Source organism: Misgurnus anguillicaudatus, chromosome 17, assembly GCF_027580225.2.
Source record: "Misgurnus anguillicaudatus chromosome 17, ASM2758022v2, whole genome shotgun sequence".
Lineage (NCBI taxonomy): Eukaryota > Metazoa > Chordata > Actinopteri > Cypriniformes > Cobitidae > Misgurnus > Misgurnus anguillicaudatus.
The window spans coordinates 18,645,139-18,666,067 of NC_073353.2; the positions used below are offsets into that span (position 1 = coordinate 18,645,139).

The following is a 20,929-nucleotide window of genomic DNA, read 5'->3' on the forward strand; positions in this document are numbered from 1 at the left end:
TCTTGTTTTTCTAAAATTTTCACCTTAAAAGTCTACATAGTCTAGCCGTGTGGGTTTATCCCTTTGCATGCATAATCTCCCAAATCATTCCGCAAAACTAAATCCGTTTCCACATAGATCTCCTCCCAAGGCTTAATGTCTCAGAGTCTATAATTCGCAGCATTCACAGTAAAACAATTAAGACATCATGCAAATTAATAGTGGCAGCAAGTGTCCTGCATTTTGTGCATTATGTTCAATTAGTGGCGGGTGCGGTTGTAATTGTTTCATATAAACGTGTCAAGTGTAACATGATTACTGTTACATACTTCGAGGCTGTATAGGGTACAAATTGAAAAAAGTGTTTTATCTGCGTGGTGCAATAAGTTAGCAAAAATCAGCCAATAAATCGCCATAATTTGTAAGATCACATTCTTAAAAAAACGGCCTTAATAAATATATAACTGTAATAATATAATGTTTAAACAAAATACATTTGCTTCAATCAATAATATTGATCATACTTCTCACAAAACGAACAATTAAACCAAAAATAAAAAAAACATTTAGTTTTTAGGTTAAAACTAAAAAACGAACTCCTGCACATCATTCTTAAAATAGAAATAATTTTAGAACAACTAGAAAAACAATGAAACAGTAAATTAAAAATATATGATATATGAATAAAAATGCTTTTGGGGATCGGTTTAATTTAGTAGAATGATATATTTTATTAGCTAAAAAGACGACTTATATTAGCCTATTAAAAAACTTCTGCTTAATAGGACTTTACTGTACGTCTAACCTCCCCCCATTTATATTATTTGATGAAAATCAGCGGTGACCATGCCATTTTATCCCCAATAGTTTCTTTTCATTAAAAATACGTTTCAGTCTCTTTCTGGAGTATACATTACATGTAAGCAATACAGTTTTTGAATATTCAAAAACAATGTCTTATATTATTTGATGCCTTTTTCTCTTCTACTGATTTTAATTAATTAAGTTCCGTAGATTAAGTAGTAATACAGTTGTATTGATATCAAAATAGCAAAACTTTACTTTATTATATTCAACGCGCATGAACCATCTGTCACAACCTGAACTTGCACATTAATTAGAAATTCGTTGCATCAGTAGGCTACTGTAATGGAACACATAGTATACATAGCACATCCGTCTAATTTTAATTAGTTAACTCTTATGAGCCTTGTCTTAATTATTGGTATTAGTTTTTTAAATTAGTAATGTATTCAAGAGTTTTTTCCGTTACGTTTTAAAGAAGAATCCTTATAATTCTGTAAGTATAATAGTGTTTAAAATAGACAGGCTACATGCGTTAATCTAGACACTCAAATCAATATTTGATGTGTATCCACAACAGATTTAATGAACGGTTAAATTATGAGGAGCTTGTTTACACATACGGTGAGGTTAAATACTTTATTTCCTTTAAAAATAGCACGCAGGGCTATTTTAAATACCAGAGGGTAAACGACAAATAAAATGTATTACTTTAACTATTATTAAGAAACTCATAAAAAATATGATATCGGAACACCTCAAGAAGAATAGGACTCTTTTGATCATAAAACAAGATGTAGCCTACGTATTTTCCGGGATTGTCCTTGTATTCAAACGAGAAATCACTTTTAGAAAATGTTAAAAATCACGTTGGGAAAAAATCGACAACTTTGACAGATTCGCCCTTAGTAATAAATTTCTTTGACTGTCAACGCTCAATAGGAGAAAAGACTGACCCCTGCCCTCAAAGACATAAAGAGCGCAAACGCTCTTTGCACGTAGGACACATAACACGGCCAATTGAAACCAACAAAACACTTAAATTTACAAAATGTTTCTGTTTGTCCACGGGATTCACTGGTAATTCAAAACGAGCATGTGTAGGCTATTATATCGGCGCATGTAGCCTAAATTATACGTCTCACATTGGCACAAACCTGATTAGACAAAAAAATCGCATCTGAACAGGGCGAAACGAAAAGACGATTCAAAGCAAATAGTACAACGTGAAATTTGGCCAAATAAAAAGCGACTGTTTCTCGCCTGTTCGTCAGCATACATTAAATGACGTAAAAACAACCCTAAACAAACGAAACATTTAAGCGGACTGATCATTAATAGCCCTGTGGAACGAAAAATTCCCGCATAATCCTCCCATATATTTCTGCATCTTATAAAATCACTTGAAAAATAATGTACGTCTGTGCAGTATATGATGATGGAAACTATTAATAACAGAATCAGACAAAGCGGGGGTAAAGTTTATAATGTTTTCTTATTTAATGATTTATGACAGTTTTTTTAAGGATAACTAGGCAGACTGAGTTTAAGTCATCATAAACCAGGAAATGTTATTTTTGTCTGAATTTAGGTAGTATAAAAAGACCTATGAGTATTTTCCAATTTAAAATTACAAGGATAACTCAGTATTTTAAAATGACACTCATGTGTAATAACAAATCCTACTGGGTTATAAATGTGGAAAGCAGTCTATATGTCTTTCAGATTCAGTTTTGGTATTTTTCTTTTTTGAGAAACTTCCCTAGCTTGCATATGCTTCTGTCTAATTACACTTTAAAGAAGCAGCACCTTCCTGACCCAGAAAAGGTTTAAATAATGACATTATTGACATAGAGAAATAAAAACACATCAGATATGTTTTTTATATCACTTTCCTTAATGTGCATATTTCAGAGGCCTGCTTTTTCCAAAATTAAACCGAGCATAAGAATCAAATTTATGCAGTGAAAGAATCTTGTGTTCTTGTATAAGAATGATTCTTGTAAAAGAATAAAACCTAAATATGACTCTTAGGCACAGCATGCTATCATTTCACCCCTGCACTACAAAATATATGAGGCGCCTGCAATGTCATCTACCCTGAGCTGCTTTGGCAAGAGCTTTCTTCCACTCCTGGACTGGCAATTTTTCCTGCTCAGCATGTAATGTGTGTGCTGAGGCACCTTTGAGAACCAAGAGTTTTTTTATAGACCAACACATTAATAAAAGTAAACAACTTTATTTTGCTCAATAAATAAAAAATAAAATAGATGGCAAGGACACAAAACTAACCAGTGGTCTTCTAAACCACATGGAAAATCAGCGGTGACGATGCCATTTTATCCCCAATAGTTTCTTTTCATTAAAAATACTTTTCAGTCTCTTTCTGGAGTATACATTACATGTAAGCAATACAGTTTTTAAATATTCAAAAACAATGTCTTAACAGAATCCCACCCGTTTCCTGACCTCCATCATCACTGGAGCTGCGAGACAGCGAGCTTTCTCTGCTCCTTCAGTTAGCAAACTCTCAAGATGCCCCCTGTCGGCCCGCAGTCTCTGGATCTCCTGCTGAATGGGTTTCAGTTTTTGTACAACAGCCTCAGCTACCACGTTCTTGTACTGTCCAGTGTCTAAACCATCTGCAGACCTAACCACCTCTTCTACGGTCTGTCCAGACACAGCAGCATGCACAGCGACCAGGTTAGAGACACCTGGTCGACTCTCAGGCTCATAGGTCACTTTAGAGTTGAAGTCTGTCACAGCCCTACGAAGCTTGAGGACAATGTCATCCGGTGTGTCAGTCAGGAAGACTGTAGCTAACCTCTGAGGGTCTGACTTTGACATCTTGGAGGACGGATCTCTTAGAGATTTCACCTTTTGAGTGGAACCTGAGAGTAACAAAAATGTAAAGTTAAAATCTTTTACCGTGCATTAATATTTGCTGATTTCAACATACAAATATTATAACTAATCGCAAATAATAGTTTGCAAAATAAAAGTTTTTGCTTACATCATATATATGTGTGTATTGTGTATAATAATCGTGTATATATAAATACACACAAATGCATGTATAATTTTAAGGAAAAAATATTTTTATATATTACGGTGACCATATGTGCCATTTTTCCCGGACACGTCCTGGCCAGGATTTCGGGTGTGTCCTCCAAGAGGCGCATTTGTTGATCGCACCGCATACTTCATCGAGGTACTCACATTTCAGTTAAAAACATTATAAAATTAAGATTTATTTCTCTTAATACATACAATCATTGTACTTTTATGGAAATGTAACGTACCCGGGGAAAATGGCATGTATGGTCATCCTAGTATATATTAAATATTCATATATATATAATATAAATTATATATAAATATGTATATAGACATAAATATTTCTTAAATCTATACATGCGTGTTTGTATTTATATATACATAATTATTATACACAACACACGCATATATACTTTTATTCTGCAAACAATTTGTTGTGATTTGTTGTTATGCAGCCCTAAAAAATATCAAAGGAAGCTCTCAAATGTGTAACTAATTTGTAGCATTCACTCAACGCAATTATTTACTTATTACAACACACATTTTAGTAAATTAGCATTACACATACTGACAAAGAATCAAACATTCATCAGACTGAAATTAAAGTCTGTCAGGAAGGCAACTGGTTTGTGTAAATATTTTTGCTTGTGAGATCACAACACAGATGGGCTCTAATGGTCAACTTGAAATGATTTAATTTCAGGGCAACAGATATTGCTTGGCTTCTCCTTAAGCTTTGGTTCTAGGATTCAGAAACAGCGGTCAAAGATGTAAACAAAGAATAGAGAACTGGTCCAGACCTCTCCTCAACCTCTCTTTATACACATTGAAACATTTGTGATGTCACTATAAGGAAAACCCCCAAGTCTATTATCACCCCATCACTCAGAAATAGGAAGTGTAGGCTCCTTTAATCAAAGCGCCATCATACACATGACTGGATTCATATTGTGCTTGTATGAAGGTGATAATTACAGAATAAAAGGCAGACATCCCTTAAGATGGTCCAACATGCCAACCACGTGACTGTATGAGGGTACGATTGTATACACGTGTAACACACACTGCTCTCCCGAATGAGGAAAGCAGGAAGAGCGAGGAGACACTTGATAGTGTCGACTAGTTCTCTGTGTGTGTGTGTTCACTGAATGATGCAGAGTAATTTGTCTTAACTGTCCTCTTTTTCATTTTTCAAGGTTTCAGGCCTTTATGAGAAAAACAGATTGATTAAAACGGGAAGTTTACATCATAAGGTAAAAACGTACTGAGTAGGGCACGAGGTTCGGGAAAAAACTCTCCGTACTGGTTGTTGAAGATGCGGGCCAGGTCTTGGGCAAGCTCCAAATGCTGGATCTGGTCCTCTCCTACTGGCACATGTGTGGATCTGCACAACAATAACATCTTGCTCTCAAACAAAGAAGCTGGAGAGATAATCACAGTCATGAGAAAACATGAAGGCTTACTTGTATAGCAGTATGTCTGCAGCTTGTAAGACTGGGTAGGTGTAAAGTCCCACACTGCCCTCATTCTTCTGCTTGCTCTTCATCTGCCAGTTAAAGAAACAACAGAAACTACTGGAAGGATGGAGGGAAAAGTTTGAAATAAATCGAAAGCACCTTTCATTACTTTTGGCCGTGACGTTCAATTTGTTTTTTATTACAATGATGTCTAACATCAAGCGCTGTCTCCTCGTCCCAGGCCGGGCTGCATGAAGGAGTTTTGCCACATTAACACGCACGGGCAGCATCCAAAGGCCTCTTTCCGCCACGTTTCACGTGCACTCAGCTGTTGAGTAAACAGCTAGGTGTTTTCTCTGCAGCGGTAGGAGGCTTCTGGCCCAGTGCTCCGTCAGCAGCATTATAAAAGGGTTGTCCTCTCTGGGTGAATCACAGTCATTATCGAGCCATGTCACTGGCTGCCAAGTCTGCCCACCCTCATGACCGGCACAGGAAAAGCCTGTCGCCTTGCCACATTAAGAACAAACAGAGGAGGGAGGCCTGAATGTTCAAGCTGGCATAATACCATCTTCCAGAGGGCTCTGGTATATCATGTTACTTTTTATTCTGCATAGTCAAACAAAAGCTGTGTGCGTCTGCCATTTAGCAGGTTAGCCAATTTTGGCACTTTTTCAGACTAAGGCGGTTTTATTACCGGTTATGCCACAAAAACAAACAAGCTCTATTTACCTTCCATTGAGGCAGGTGTCTCAGTCGAGGCATGCTGGTGAGGCAACCCAGGATCCATGAAAGTTCTGCATGTTCAGAGACCTATAGAGGTAAAATGTGAGATAAAATTTCATACACGTTCATGATTCAAGCTGTCAAATTAACGAAAGCATTATTTTTAATAAGTGCAGTACACTGCACATAAACAAGAGATCTCCATTGCGCCCCCATGTGTCAGTGAGGAAAACAAGACTTCACAACAGGTGCACAGCGATGAAATAAAGCATTCATACAAAAAGCTAATTTAAATCTGCACTTCGCCAATAGAGCTCTAGAAATTCACTCAAGAGTGATGTTAAAAGACCACAAATCCTTAAATCTTTATTTTTCAGACAATGAAAGTTTATGGTTGCTGCTGGCAACACAGCTGCCATCTCTCATACTCAGGAATCTGAAGCGTCTGACGTCAACCCTGAAAGGAATCAACATAAAATGCCATTTTATGGCACAGGGCTGAGAGAGATATTTATTACAGATAACTAATCTACACGAGGGCAAGAAGGCGTATGTGAAGATGATAGGGGATTGCTGGAGAAAATCTGATATAGCTGGAGGAGGAATAAAGTCTGACCAGTGCTGGATATCTCAACTGACCTCACATCAGTGACTAATGCAATCTGCTGAAGTCACAATGAAATTAAAATGGCAATTGTCCCCATTGTGACGTATATCCGAGTGAAATGAAGAAAAAAGGTAGGACAGGACTAGAATTCGTCCATCAAGAATTGATTGGGTACGTTAGGTCATGCTGCAATTTGCTAATCATTGTAATATTTTTCCAGGCCCTGCCCTCCCGCATGACCGGAAGTAAAGAAAGATTGTTTCTTGGAGGGGAGGTTTGCGTTTTTGATTAAACATTATGGGGGCACAAGAATTAAAATAAAATAAAAAAGAACAATGTTCCCCCTAAAATTTAAAGGGATAGTTTACCCAATAATGAAAACAATGTCATTAATGACTCACCCTCATGTCATTCTAAACTCATAAAATCATCTTTCAAGTGATCGCGAGAGTGAACGCATGCGCAAGACCAAAGTCACGCGACCGCAGCGTACGACGCGGCTGACGTGTTATCTGGTGCGCCCCAGCCGTTTTTTCTTTTTTGTGCGCCCGGGCTTCATTTACAGTCTGAGGAAGACGCACACTGTAAGTTTGAAAAAAAAAACTGTAAACATGTTTGTGGATAACACTTTAGTCTCGCGCATGCGCTTCACAACAGACATGGAAGAGAAGACAATGCTGAATAAAGTCGTATTTTTTGTTATTTTTGGACCAAAATGTATTTATTTCGATGCTTCAACACATTCTGACTGACTCACTGATGTCACATGGACTACTTGGATTTTTTTTTATTACCTTTCTGGACATGGACAGTATACCGTGCATACATTTTCAATGAAGGGTCAACAAGTTCTCGGACTAAATATAAAACATTTTAAACTGTGTTCCGAAGATAAACGGAGGTCTTACGAATCTGGAACGACATGAGGGTGAGTCAACAATGACACTATTTTCATTTTTGGGTGAACTTTAAGTTTTTAATTTAAATTTCATTGTGACCCTAACTTGTGTTTGCAGTGTGCACTTAATATGAACAAATTTTTTCTCAGATATTAATAAAAGAATGACCTAAAGCATAAAAATCATATAAGTGCCATTTTAGCTTCAAGTTATGGCAGAAATGTAGATAAAAAATCTGTTGCGTGGAAATTGTTATAATAAAAGGGCTTCAAGAGCATCACATCCCAAACATTATAAGTGTTATAAAACGAAGCCCTATGCTAAAGATCCGATTGGTTTTAGCTTGTAACCATTATTTCAATGAAATTGAGTGTTTTCCTTGGGCCACAGTGATATTTTATGTGGAACAGTCTTGTGCTCGTATGTTCGATGGGAGGTCCTCAGTCTTGCCAAGATATGGGGCATGAAGTTAAAATGGAATAAAATCAGGGGGAGCGTGTGCACGTGCAAGTGAAAGTGTGTGCGCTTTTACAAGCTTGCTGCAAAGTTCCAGCAAGAAAACACTCGACTCCACAAATCGGACATACTTTCACTATCCTGCACATCACACACGACACACAGTTGAAAGCATATCAGGTGGCTGAGAGGAAGAAAGCGTCCACACTTATTACTCTCACTCTTCGAAAGTTGCCGCGTTCAAAAGAAAACAAAGCAGACAGCTCGCGAGTTGCTGCGTACAGTAAGAGCTATACTTATCCTGCTCTCCCTATTTCATGTGGTCCTTTTGAAGTGAAATTTGAAAGAGCCTGTGCGCTTTCTTAATCCTGTGAATTTTTTTTTTTACAGCTCACAGTAGAGATAAAAATCAGTTTAAGAAATGAAATAAAATAAGCATTCAATGAATAAATATTTGGCACGTGTTTTAGCTCACTGCCAATTGTTCAGCCCAATAAAAAGACCAAAACAGTTTTTTTTATAAAACTTGTGAAAAGCTATGTGCCTCAAATTTATTTGTTTTGGCAATAGGCTTGAACAAAAATCTAATATTAGCAACAGCTACATTTGTGTGGCGTTTACAAGGAACCAAGTTTTCAGCACATAGCAAAAGGCCTGTAGGTTCATAAACAAGCAGGAATCACCTGAGACTGCTGGAAGAGGATGGAGCGAGTTGGGTCAATGCCACATGCCAACAGACTGGCCACCATGTCCAGGATGTTTTCTCTGAGGAGTTGAGGGTCCTGAGGCTGGGTGATGGAATGAAGATCTACAATGCTGTACATCACTGAACTGTACTTTCCTTGCAGGGCCACCCAGCTCTCAAGAGCACCAAGATAGTTGCCCAAGTGAGGAACACCTGTAGGCTGGATTCCAGAGAACACTCGCCCCTCATGGGTACTCTATAGGAAAATAAGACATGCAAAAAGTATCTGATCAAAATCACAATACAAACATGAGGAAGTGCGTAAAAATGAGCAGAGGAAGTTTGTGACTGGTGTGTGTGTGTGTGTGTGTGTGTGTGTGTGTGGAGTTGTCCTGGCTGAAGGTTAGGAGGCAAGGGGACGCCTAACACAGTTTTATGAATGTTATCAAAGCGATAAATCCAAAGTATGTCTCACAGTAACAGAGCACCCTACTGGGTGAGAAAGTGCTAGAGCGGAACTGCTTCCCAGCCAATGAAAACACTACACAGTTCACAGCTAGCCAATAAGAACGTTTAAGAGTCACATAATCGCTGATAACATTCACAGTAGTGGTCTTTTCCAACATAGCAATAGAGGACAGCAGAGCAAAGGTTGTAACCCATAAAGTATATTGGATCAGGAGGAATAAAACAAAGGGCTCATTTTAAAATGCTTGAAATAAGAAGGAAGCCACGGATTCGTAAAAAGAGTTTCCTTGGCAAACGCTATAGGCCTAGTTGAACCTGGTTTGTGCAGTTATGGGCTTCACTGTGCTTAGATGAAACATTCAAAGGGTCACATGCAGTACTGTGCAAAAGTCTTGCAATGTTATAGTGATCATATATAATTATTTCTCAGTCTCTTTAGAGGGGACAGAGAATGAAAAAACATTTTTACCATGTCTTTGTTGAATAATGGTAGTCTACCCACATTCACAAACATACAAAAAGTGCTAAACATGCTAAACATCTCAGTCTCATAGAAATTCCTCTTTTATGAATGTCAGCCAGAAAACAGCCCAATCTGAAAAACTGATGCTTATGACATCACAGGCATCTAACTGACCTTCCACTTTAAAATAATTGGCTATATTTTTTGAGTGGCAGCAAAGTCAGCCGGTCAGTAATGAGATTGCAAGTTAAGCCAGTAGGGGGAGCCAAATAGGTGCAAAACCACTTGTTTAAAATCCCCCACTCTAATAGCTATCTGAGAGAGGTTTTTAGGAAGCTTCTAAGGCATTACAGACCCAAACAAAAAGATTTTTGTCTACATGTCACATCACAGAACAAGGATAAATACTCCGTTCAATCATTCTATGTCACCTTTAATAGAATACATCCAGAAAATACAGGAAATGTGTATATAGTATTAAAAACTATAAAAATGTAAACTGATGTTTCTTAGTTTTTGGGATAAACTCCCCTTCCACTTGAGCAGTAGCAGGAAACTGCAAGATCTCTTAAACCTAAATAAAATTTAATCTTAATTTCTGATTTTAAAAAAATAGTCTTTTTACTTCATTCTGCTCAAAAACGCTCAAGATGTGTTTAGTGCCAAGAGAGGTCAAACTAAACACAGATGATGCCTAAAGACGATTTTATGTTTGTATCTTACTAAATAGATTGAAAAATAAATATGGATGGACATTAAAACTTCTAAAACAACACGTCTGATGGTGGTGGTAAGACTTTTGCACAGTACTGTATATTATTAGCTTTTCTGATCATTTCCTATACATTTGAGGCAGTTTCCCAAACAGGGTTTAGATTAATCCAGGACTAGGCCTTGGTTATACTAGGACATTTAGTAGTTTTTACAAACATACCTTACAAAAACAATACTGGGGTGCATCTTAAGACAAACAATGGCACTGATATATGTTAAGATGCATCAGTGCAAGATGGTTTTAAATTAAAGGTGTAATGTGGGTTTTAAGCGGCACCTGGCCATGAGATTGCAACCAACCTTAATTTTGAAACGCAAAGAGAAGCTACGGTAGCTGCCACAGGACAATCGTCTGAGACAACATAGGGACGTAATGCGCTCCGTTTGTCCATTTAGGGCTACTGTAGAAACATGCCAGCAATTTCCATGTAAGGAGACACGTGGTATATGTAAATAAAAACGTCTCATTCTAAGGCCTAGTCCACACGGACACGGGTATTTTTATAACTGTGACTTTTTTTACGCGGTTCAGCAGTTCGTCCACACGAAAACGCAGTATCAGGGCACTGAAACAGAACATTTTTAAAAATCCTTGCCAGGGTGAGGATTTTAGCCTTGCGACATCACTTTTGTTAGGTTTCTGATTGGCCAAGGTGGCTTTACGACTTTGGTTATATTGCCACCTGCTGGCGTGGCATGCTCTTGACAACGCTTGATAGCATGTTTTTGCTTTTTCATGAGGAATGAGATTTCTTTTAAACCAAGCATGTGTGGACAGGATTTTTTTGGAGCTAAAACTCTTGTTATAAAAGTGTCCGTGTGGACTAAGCCTAAGGTAATAAAACAATACAGTTCATTATGTAAGGTCTTTATACACCACTGATAATGTTATGTATATTATATTGAATTTCTGTCAAGATATCCTTCTAAAAGTAACATGATGCCCCGTAAGGCAGCTCAAACATGCACTTTAGTCTGGGAATAGGATAAACCCTAACAGGTAAACCACCCCTTTATGTATCAATTTCACTTCACAGACAATGATTCTTTTTTTAAATCCAAAATAACTTTGTAGATATGGTCAAATAACATTAATTTAAATCTATATTCTTCACCAAAAGGATACATTTTACAACGAAAAAACATGCACAACATGTATTAAAAGAGCTATAAACACCTGCATCAGATGTGTGAGGTGACTTCTTAGGGGCTCATTCACACGAGCACTGGCTGATCTGAGGTCAGTTACGCCTAAGGGAAGCCTACATCCAAACGAATACAATCACTGATCCAGGGTCTATATATAGGAAGGAACAGGCTATTTATGCCATTACTGGCTGAGTAATTGCAGTGGCCCGGATGCACAGGGCCTCTCAGAGGTGTCAGAAGTGATTTGGGGCAGAATTGAGTCTGGTTCATGTGTGTTCTCACCTCGCTCTGTTACCCTTCTACCCCTCCGGCCGATCATTAACTATCCAGACATGGTAATGGTGTCATTTGAGACAATCGCACATAAGCTGAAACAACAACACATGTCCAAACTACCGAAGGAGTAATCAGCATATCGCACCTCCAATCTACCGACAAGAAGAATTATTTTTTTGGTTTACTGTCTGATGCAAGTTTAATAAAAAGTAGTGCTTTACGTAGTACCTTCAAAAATCTCAATTTATTCCATATTAGCTTATTTTTTATTACCTTTTTACTAATTCTGACCAGTAATATGATCAGCCAGGTTAAAGGACAGGGAAATACAGTTCTCAGTTCTCACCTACTGTAACTAATTCAACCTACGTTTATCAACCTCAAGTATTAACCCGACTCTTTATCTTCAGTCGATGACATGACAGAAGTTACTTCTCTCTTCATATTTTACTCTGACAAACGAAACCTTGCTCTGCCACAACACAGTAAGCGGTGAAATCATTTTTTATCCATCTACCATATGGAATATACATTAAACTCTATGTGTGTTCAAGTGTGCAAACACCAGCTGACAGGGTTACATACACCTACAATCCCTGTTGTGAAATTCAGGAACATTTTAGAAATATTAGTTGTGAGAGTGTCTGTGCGTCTTCCCTCATGTGCAAATATTAAATAAGTTGGACCAAATGTAGTTAAATACAGTATGTTTAAAAATCATAATGAGCTTTTGCAAGCACAATTCTTGACCAACATGTCACAATTTGTCTGTGCAATCAATGCCTGAAAAAAGTGCTAAGTAGCCAACAATAGTAATAGCATACAGTATCAATAATATAATAAAAGTAATATTATGTAAAAATACTTCATCAGAGGTGCACACGCAGTGTACAAGTCATAATGCACAAAGTCGATTTGAATGGAAATGTTTTTAAATGTTAAAGGAATAGTTCATCAAAATATGAAAATACTCAACCTCATCCTAGATGTATATTATTTTACTCAGCTGAACAGAATTTAATTGTTATATATTAAAATGTTGTCATATGGTGCTTAACATGAAGAAGCTGCAAAAAGTACAAACATCTACCATTAAAATAATTTAAATGATTCCAGTATGTTAATATATGAAGAGTTCAGATGCAAAGCCGCTAAAACCACCTCAGTCAAAATGAGATAATGATATTAACCGAATGCACTTAACAGGAATATGAAAAATACTGAATGACTTCACCGGATGACTTATAAACGCTCAGTTTAAGAATTAACTTCCTTAAATTTTTTTGTATAGCTCACTGATTTCTCACAGACATCTGTGATTTTCTTCTGCCGTGTAAAACCTCTCACTGGCAAAGGGATCTAAAATAGTGTTTGTTTGAAAAACACACTCTGTATGTTCTGCGATGTGACTTGAAGATGCACGCATTGCAATGTCGATGCTGAAAAAAATATTGTGCAGCCCCTACTATTCATATTTTAAGCTTATTTAGCGATCGACATGTCAAGTATAGAAACATACAGATCAGTATGGAAAATATGGCAGCATGTTGATAACTTGCATATGCCAACTAGTAAATTACAAATAAATTATGACTGAATTTTTACATTTAGGTGAATTATTCATTTAAGCTCACTAAATGGCATTATACGGCTTTATGAATATGAGCAATTCTAGTTTAATGTCTATACTGCAAGTAAGTTTGTTCTTGTTTAAGTCAACAGTATTTTGCTTCTGGTCTAAAAAAAACACAAAATGCTGAAAGTATTGCAGTATGGAAACGCTGTACGAGTGATGGAAAAACAAAATCAGATCATACAGCTTAATATTCAACTGCAGAGTCTCTATTACACAGAATTACACTTAATTCTTCATTGCGAACAGATTCGATTAGTTATGAAAACTATAACCTAATATTTAGCAAAGCTACTAAAGCTTTCCATTTTAGACATCAGATGTTTTTGGGAAATTTTGTTATGGATGCAAAGACACAGATTGGCAGGATAAGCCTGTAAATGAAAGTGAAAGCATTTTGCCAGTTCATCTATAATTGCTATCCACAACACTTTCCTACCTCATATTAAATTAAAAGTGACCTCGTATTACACATGATCTCATATTAAATTAAGAGAAATTACATGAGGTTTTTAATTTAATCATTGAAATCACGTCAAACCAACCGCAGTATATTTTAAAATGAACTTGTATGAGTAAACATATTTAAAAAGGCCAAAAAATCTCAAAGAGATGGTGATTAGTTATAAAATACATACACTTTCTTTTATAAATTATTTACATTTTTAACCGTCCTGAAGCCTTTATGTTGTGATAAAACTACCATCTCAACAACCAATAAACTACCGAATTAAAAATTGTCTATTTATGTTTTCATACAGACTTTTAAAAATGCACCTATATTTCATTGCTAAAAAACAACGTTAATTTGTGTATTAGTATAATACAATGTGTTTGCGTGGTTTAAAGGGGACAGAGAATGAAAAACCATTTTTACCTTGTCTTTGTTGAATAATGGTAGTCTATCCACATTCACAAACATACAAAAAGTGCTAAACATGCTAAACATCTCAGTCTCATAGAAATTCCTCTTTTAGAAATGTCAGCCAGAAAACAGCCCAATCTGAAAAACTGATGCTTATGACATCACAGGCATCTAACTCCCCCTCCACTTTAAAATAATTGGCTACATTTTTTGAGTGGCAGCAAAGTCAGCCAATCAGTAATGAGATTGCAAGTTAAGCCAGTAGGGGGAGTCAAATAGGTGCAAAACCAGTTGTTTAAAATCCCCCACCCTACTAGAGCTATCTGAGAGAGGTTTTTAGGAAGCTTCTAAGGCATTAACGACCCAAACAAAAAAATTTTGTGTACATGTCACATCACAGAACAAGGATAAATACTCCGTTCAATCATTCTATGTCACCTTTAACATTATTTTCCACATACCGTACATTTTTGTAGCTCTATAGATTTCCCTGTCTTCCTGAAACGCTTTGATTTGGTACAAAACTCATCGATTTGAAAAGCGCTGTGTTGTGATTGGCCTGAATACCTCTGACGTCAACCGGAATTGTGACGCTTCTTACCATGTTTGAAAGATTTGCTCACAATGCAATGCTAACAGGAGTTAACTTACAGGCTGTGAGTCCAAGCGGGAGGAATTATGATAATGTCGGCATCACCAATCCTAGGAAGTAAACTGTTGCCTACAATCTGTGTGTTTGTTGTAGTCCAAGAAAAGAGATTTGCGTTGGAGATGATAACTCGCGTCATTTTTTACTTTGGGGTATGTAGGCCTACCTTTTGCATATCGCTAACATGTACTAATACACATTTACACCAAAGGAAATGTAAAATCGTGAATCGGACCATAGTTGCTCTACAGTTCTCTTATCTGAGTTCTGTGATGGCAAATTTAATCTCATAATAAGCATTATAAAATAATAATCAGACAAAACGCACAAGAAAATATTATAAACTAAAGAGACAGCCAGACCCTGATGAAACAGAAAGCCTAACTAGACTTCAGCATTGATGGCCATCTTTACATGCCATATTCGACACAGCCTTTCAGCACCCTTTTTGGTACTGCAGGAAAGCATCAGCAACTCGGTAAATGTGGAGAACCTCTCTACGGGAGCCGGTATTAAAGAGGCCAGTTCTGAACGACACCTCTGACCCTCCCACCCCAGTCTATTTGTCCCCTGCCAAGCCTCATACACACAGAAACTACTGTTACCGTGTCTATCAGTATCACCCCGCACACCCTATTAAAACAGACATCACGCTGAACAGAAGAAGCACAGGCCTTTATCCTGCCACTCTCCGGCCCTCAGCCCCTCACGCTCTTAGCTGGGTCACCGACAAAGCCCGGCTTTGCCGAAGCGTTGGACAGAAAATCATTTAAATGCACCTTCCCCTGCTTTTCCAGACTGTCTGAGGCGGTAGGGAATGTATTTTTTGCTGCACCAAAACATACCCAGCTTGAAGTGAAGTGCGAACGACCGAAAATAAAACACGAAGCCTGGATTTGGGCGGAAAACACATTAGAGAAAGCGTGAACGACAAAGCCAAAAAATAAGCGAAGAATGAGCAAGAGACAGCGTTAAAGAGGAGGTATTTGGCGGGGAGGAGGGATGTGTACAGGAGGCGGCAGGGGGGCAGGAGACGGAGCGTTTGATTAAATCTGCGGTTGACGTTTCGGACAGGTGAGATTGATGAGGTTCCTCTACGCTTCACACTGTGCGGAGAGCGCAGGGAGAAGAACAGAAACACGCAGTGTGGAGAGCCAGGGCTGGGGGCCCTCTCACACCGTGGGGTCCCCGGCCTGATTAATGGGGCTGGAGTCCCTTCAAAAACAGCGCTCCCAGCAGAAAGGGCCGCACCGCGCTCCAAAAATAACCAGGACAGGACAGCCGCTCAACTACGGACCAGTGCTCAGAGCCAGAGCCCAAACCCAGAAACGTCTTTTACTGCCCTATACCACGTTCTCACTGCTGATCGCATTACATATTAAAAAAGACAAGTTACGCTTAGTTTGACATGAAATATAATTATTTGCTAACTATATAGAAAAGCCGCCGAAATCTCAAACCATAAACCGATGCCTGGCAAAGCGAATGACAGATGTTTTGCATGGATTATATTACAATATTTGGACACTCTACTCAGCAAATAAAGGATAAAGCCATTTCTGCATTTTTTTTCCTTTTTGGCCTGGAAAAAAAGCAGAGGTGCTAGCCTACTAATGACAAATTAAACACATAAAACTCACAACGTTGCAAAAATAACCTGCACGCACCTCATAAATTCATCAATGTGTAATTACGGTAACACTCAGAAACTCCTGGGCCAGATTTTTTCTCGCTCTTATTTCCTCCAACATAAGCACTGAGTGTTGGTACGAGCATGACCGAAAAGCTTGACACCTTGAGATAGTAAGTAAAATCAGTTGACTAGGTCAGGACTTGTAACCACAAGTCTACAAGATAAAGCATAAAGTTAACTCCTTCCGCAGGATTTTAAAGCCAAAATATGCTAAAATAACCAAAAATAACCAGTTTTTTTCTGCATATATTGCGTTCATCTTTCAGAATGGAAAACCGAAAAACATACCGTAGTGTGAAATAAAGTGCTTAGCTGACATGTTTAAACAAATTGTGTAATTAATTCATGTAATCAGGCCAAGTTCATGCGCACCTCTTTCCAGCAGTTTCCTCTCCAGAGAGACTCCGGGAGTCTGTTTAATGGTTTTAGCCGACATGAGAGTTTGAGCATTTAGACCTGATGGAGAATTAAGAGTCGTTTCCTTTTAGCAAAGCACGAGGCTGAGATGACTGATATCAGCCATTAAGACCACAGGCGATTAAGGGCCGGATAGGGAAGTTCGTGTTTTATAACACAGCTAGGAGCAAAGGCCCACTGCAATGTATGGAAGGCTAATCAGAGTAGTTTAAGGATCTTGAAACAAAAGCTTACAATACATGTGAGTTTTATTATCTAACTAACTGCATAAAACACTTACGCAACAGGGTCTTTCAACAGTTCCATAAGCACAACAACAGTTTTCAACACTGAACGAAGGGCTAACGTTAAATTTAATTCGCTCAATTTTCATTCGTAAGCTTGCCGACTTTGAAGGTAAGAAAAAACGAATCTTAGTACTGACTCATATATAAACTGCTTATTTTCTCAGTTTTTCCAAGCAAAATGAAATCTATATAAATATTGTTTATTTAAAAGGCATATTCCATTAGGTTATATTTCATTTCACTCACACTTACACTTCGGTAAAAAGATCATTGCCGATCAGGTCATATCACAACTAAATGACTTTTAATAACCTGCCTTTGCCAAAGAGTATGCTCAGTGTTTTCAAGCACATCACACCTCGGGGCATTGTGAACGTCTGCGTTAACGCGCACTCGACAACATTTGGAGAAAATTAGAAGAAATGAAAACCAACACCTCATTTCAAATGTTGTTGCTGGTAATAAAGGACTGCTGAGATGGTTTTGACGTTGTTCTTTAACCCACCACATTCCCTCCCACAGTCGCAGTGCTCCGCACTTTAGCGTCCCAAATGACGCTGCCTGTAGTTAACAAAACAGAGACTGACTGCCAGCGGTGGACGCACATTCCTACACGGCAAGTGTGCAGAAGCCATCAAATAAAACCTGGTTGTCAGTCAAGTCACAGTGCACTGAAGCTCTCATGTCCTTTGGAAAAGGCTCGGTAATCGGAATTCACAATGCTTGAGCCTAATAAGGATTACAAACACCAAGGGGACTGAACTGCTAATTAACAGTTCCCTAAAGGTATAGTCCCATCATAAAGGAAAAATGTTATCACTTTAATCAGCCTCATGTTGCTGAGGGTTAAACAAGAGGAATTAAACAAATGTTGATGCTGCTTATTCCCATACAATTAAAGTGAATCAAAGCAAACAAAGAGGATTAGAGTAAATGCATCCTGTGTTTACATTTGCGCGTTTGACAGATGCATTTATCCAATACATTTTATCAGTATATGTGTTCCCTGGGAATCAAACCCCCAGGGTTTACAATAAGCTACAGGAACCCTTAATCTAAGGGGACATTTTTAAGATGTGAAACAAATCTTTGGTGTCCCCAGAGTATGTATGTAAAGTTCTAGCTCAAAATACCATATAGATCATTTTTTATAACATTTTAAAATTGCCACTTTGTAGGTGTGAGAAATTTTTTTCTGTTTTTAGGTGTGTCCTTTTAAATGCAAATGAGTTGATCTCTGAGGGGGCGGTATTGTTGATTAAGGGGGAAGTATTATCCCCTTCTGACATCAAAAGGGGAGCCAAATTTCAATGACCTATTTTTTACATGTTTAAAGAGTTACTGGGATGATCTTTGTCACATTTTCAAGGTCGATAGAAGCACTGGGTAGGGATGCACCGATACCACTTTTTTGGAATACGAGTACTTGCATTCCAGTACTTGCCGATACCGAGTACTTAATAAAAAAAACATGATTTAAATTTACAGGTAACAGCTTTAGTCGTATAATTTACCAAAATAACAAGGGACTAGTTTTCCAGTTTGTTGTAAACTCTGCATTATTGGACAACACAAGAGGCATTAACCCCTTACACACCGCTCAAACATAGACATTTCTCAGACCGTGGCATGAATCACCGGTTTTGGGGGACTTTTAACGAGTACGAGTACTTCAGAAAATGTGGTATCGAGGCCGATACCCGATACCAGTATCGGTGCATCCCTAGCACTGAGGACAAAATTATAGCACTTAAAGTCAGATTTTTATGATATGTGCCCTAATATGATAATGCTCTAAACAGATTTTCTCAAAAGATGTTACAAAGAAAAACATTAATCGCTTACAGCCTCAGTCACTATTCATAATTTATGTTTTTATGATTGCTCCTTTATTGTTTCATAGGAGAAATAAATGTACACAGGTTTGCATCAACATGGCGGTGAATAAAATTTTTCTCATTTGGGTGAACTATCCTCTTAACATACTCTACGCAATTTACTGGGATTTTCGCAATAAGAAAAACATGTTGTGATGCTTGTCACAATTTGTGGCATTTTCTGTTTCGTTTATGTTTGAATTCTAATAAAGAGAAATTATGAAGTCATGAAGTATTGAGTCACTGGTTACATACGAATGTTTTAAAGGCAGGGTGCACGATTTTTGAAAAACGCTTTGGAAAAGGGAGTCGGTCCGAGTACCAAAACATACTTGTAGCCAATCAGAAGTAAGGGGCATGTCATTGCCTGGGTTGCATATATGTGGGGCGGGTCTATCAAAAGAAGGTCCAGATTCTATTGGAGTAGGGGCGTGTTTGTTTAGGTGATTTCAAATGTCAACATTGGCTTTCAGAGATGCCCCCCCCCCCTTTAATGAAGAACATATTTTTCTGCCTACTGGCAGCTATGCATGAATCTAGCTATTAAAGATTTAAATTACACACTTTTAAACTTACATAAATTATACAAGTCGAAACAAATGTGTCTGTTATGATATCATGTCAGGTTTTCCAAAGTAAGAACATCTTAATAGATCAAGTCATTTCATCCAGAGACACCCTTGTAGGAAACATCTGAATAAACATCTTGTGAAATTATTTGATGATTTGAAAAATGAAAAGTAATATGGAACCAGTTTTCATTGAGAAACCACAAAAGAACAGAAGACATTTTAGGCAGTTTGTTTCATTTCTCTGAAACACAATGCATCTAAGTTGAGAGTGTAGAAGTACCATCCTAATATCACCTCTACTCTCACATTACTGAGGAAAAAAGCAGAGAACACAAGTGCAGGTTTTGTATAACGAAAAACAATGACATACGTTCAGGTAGACACACAGATGGAAACAGTAATACTGCACGAAATAAATAATCAAATCGATAAAAAATGAATTTGCACTGACTGATAATACATGTTCGCAAAACTTACAAACATAACAGCCTTTTAACTATTTTAGACATTAAAATATGCCACTACGTACGTTAACATTACATTTCAACAGATTACATATTGTGAACTGAACATTTTACAATGTAACAATTAATCTCTGATCCTTTCAGTTTATTGAAAGAAGCATTGAATGGAAATAAACAACCAGAATACTTGTTGAGCGGTAAAACTGACAAACAACAAAATGACAAACAAAGAAGTCATCCTTACCGTCGTTCCTATGCTTTTTTGTGCTTTATATAATACGTTGTGGTAACTGTTCCTTGGTATAAACCGAAAGAGAGATTTTACGTTTCGTCTAATGGACAGCGCCATCTTGCATTCATTCATACTCGTACGGTGTCCAACAAGGGACACAAAACCAAAACAATTGCGTTTCTGTGCATACACAGAAGGCGAATATCCTACTACAGTAGCCTATCATAAATCGCGATTTCATAATGAATTATTTTGATTTTTTTTAGATCAAACTACATAAAGATCATTACCAAAAAATCATATTACATTTTAAATAACTGCAAAAAAATATATTTTCTTCATAAGATTTTGTTCATAATTTGACTAAAACTATTATCTATTCATGTGTTAAGCATTGTCTAATTTTCTTTAATGACTCAAAAATGAAAGTTTTTAAAGTTAAA

The 20,929-nt window shown here is 37.5% G+C and overlaps 1 protein-coding gene across 1 annotated transcript; it reads right to left on the bottom strand.

Annotated features, from left to right (window-relative positions):
• Nucleotides 1–3,006: 3,006 nt before the first annotated feature.
• On the bottom strand, nucleotides 3,007–20,673 carry wars2 (tryptophanyl tRNA synthetase 2, mitochondrial). Its single transcript, XM_055215040.2, has 6 exons — nucleotides 20,499–20,673; nucleotides 8,666–8,923; nucleotides 6,027–6,107; nucleotides 5,304–5,386; nucleotides 5,106–5,224; nucleotides 3,007–3,674 (listed from the first exon to the last, which is right to left on the bottom strand). The coding sequence occupies exons 1-6, from the start codon at nucleotides 20,616–20,618 to the stop codon at nucleotides 3,226–3,228; spliced, it is 1,110 nt and encodes a 369-aa protein (XP_055071015.1). The 5' UTR covers nucleotides 20,619–20,673; the 3' UTR covers nucleotides 3,007–3,225.
• Between the last annotated feature and the right edge of the window lie 256 nt (nucleotides 20,674–20,929).

Bases quoted from the DNA above. Each gene is read 5' to 3' on its own strand.
- wars2 (XM_055215040.2), bottom strand. From the start codon at position 20,618: ATGAATGAATGCAAGATGGCGCTGTCCATTAGACGAAACGTAAAATCT. The intron at 6,108-8,665 runs GTGATTCCTGCT...TTACCTCTATAG, and splicing joins TCCTCTTCCAGCAGTCTCAG to GTCTCTGAACATGCAGAACT. The intron at 3,675-5,105 runs GTACGTTTTTAC...TGTTACTCTCAG, and splicing joins CGAACCTCGTGCCCTACTCA to GTTCCACTCAAAAGGTGAAA.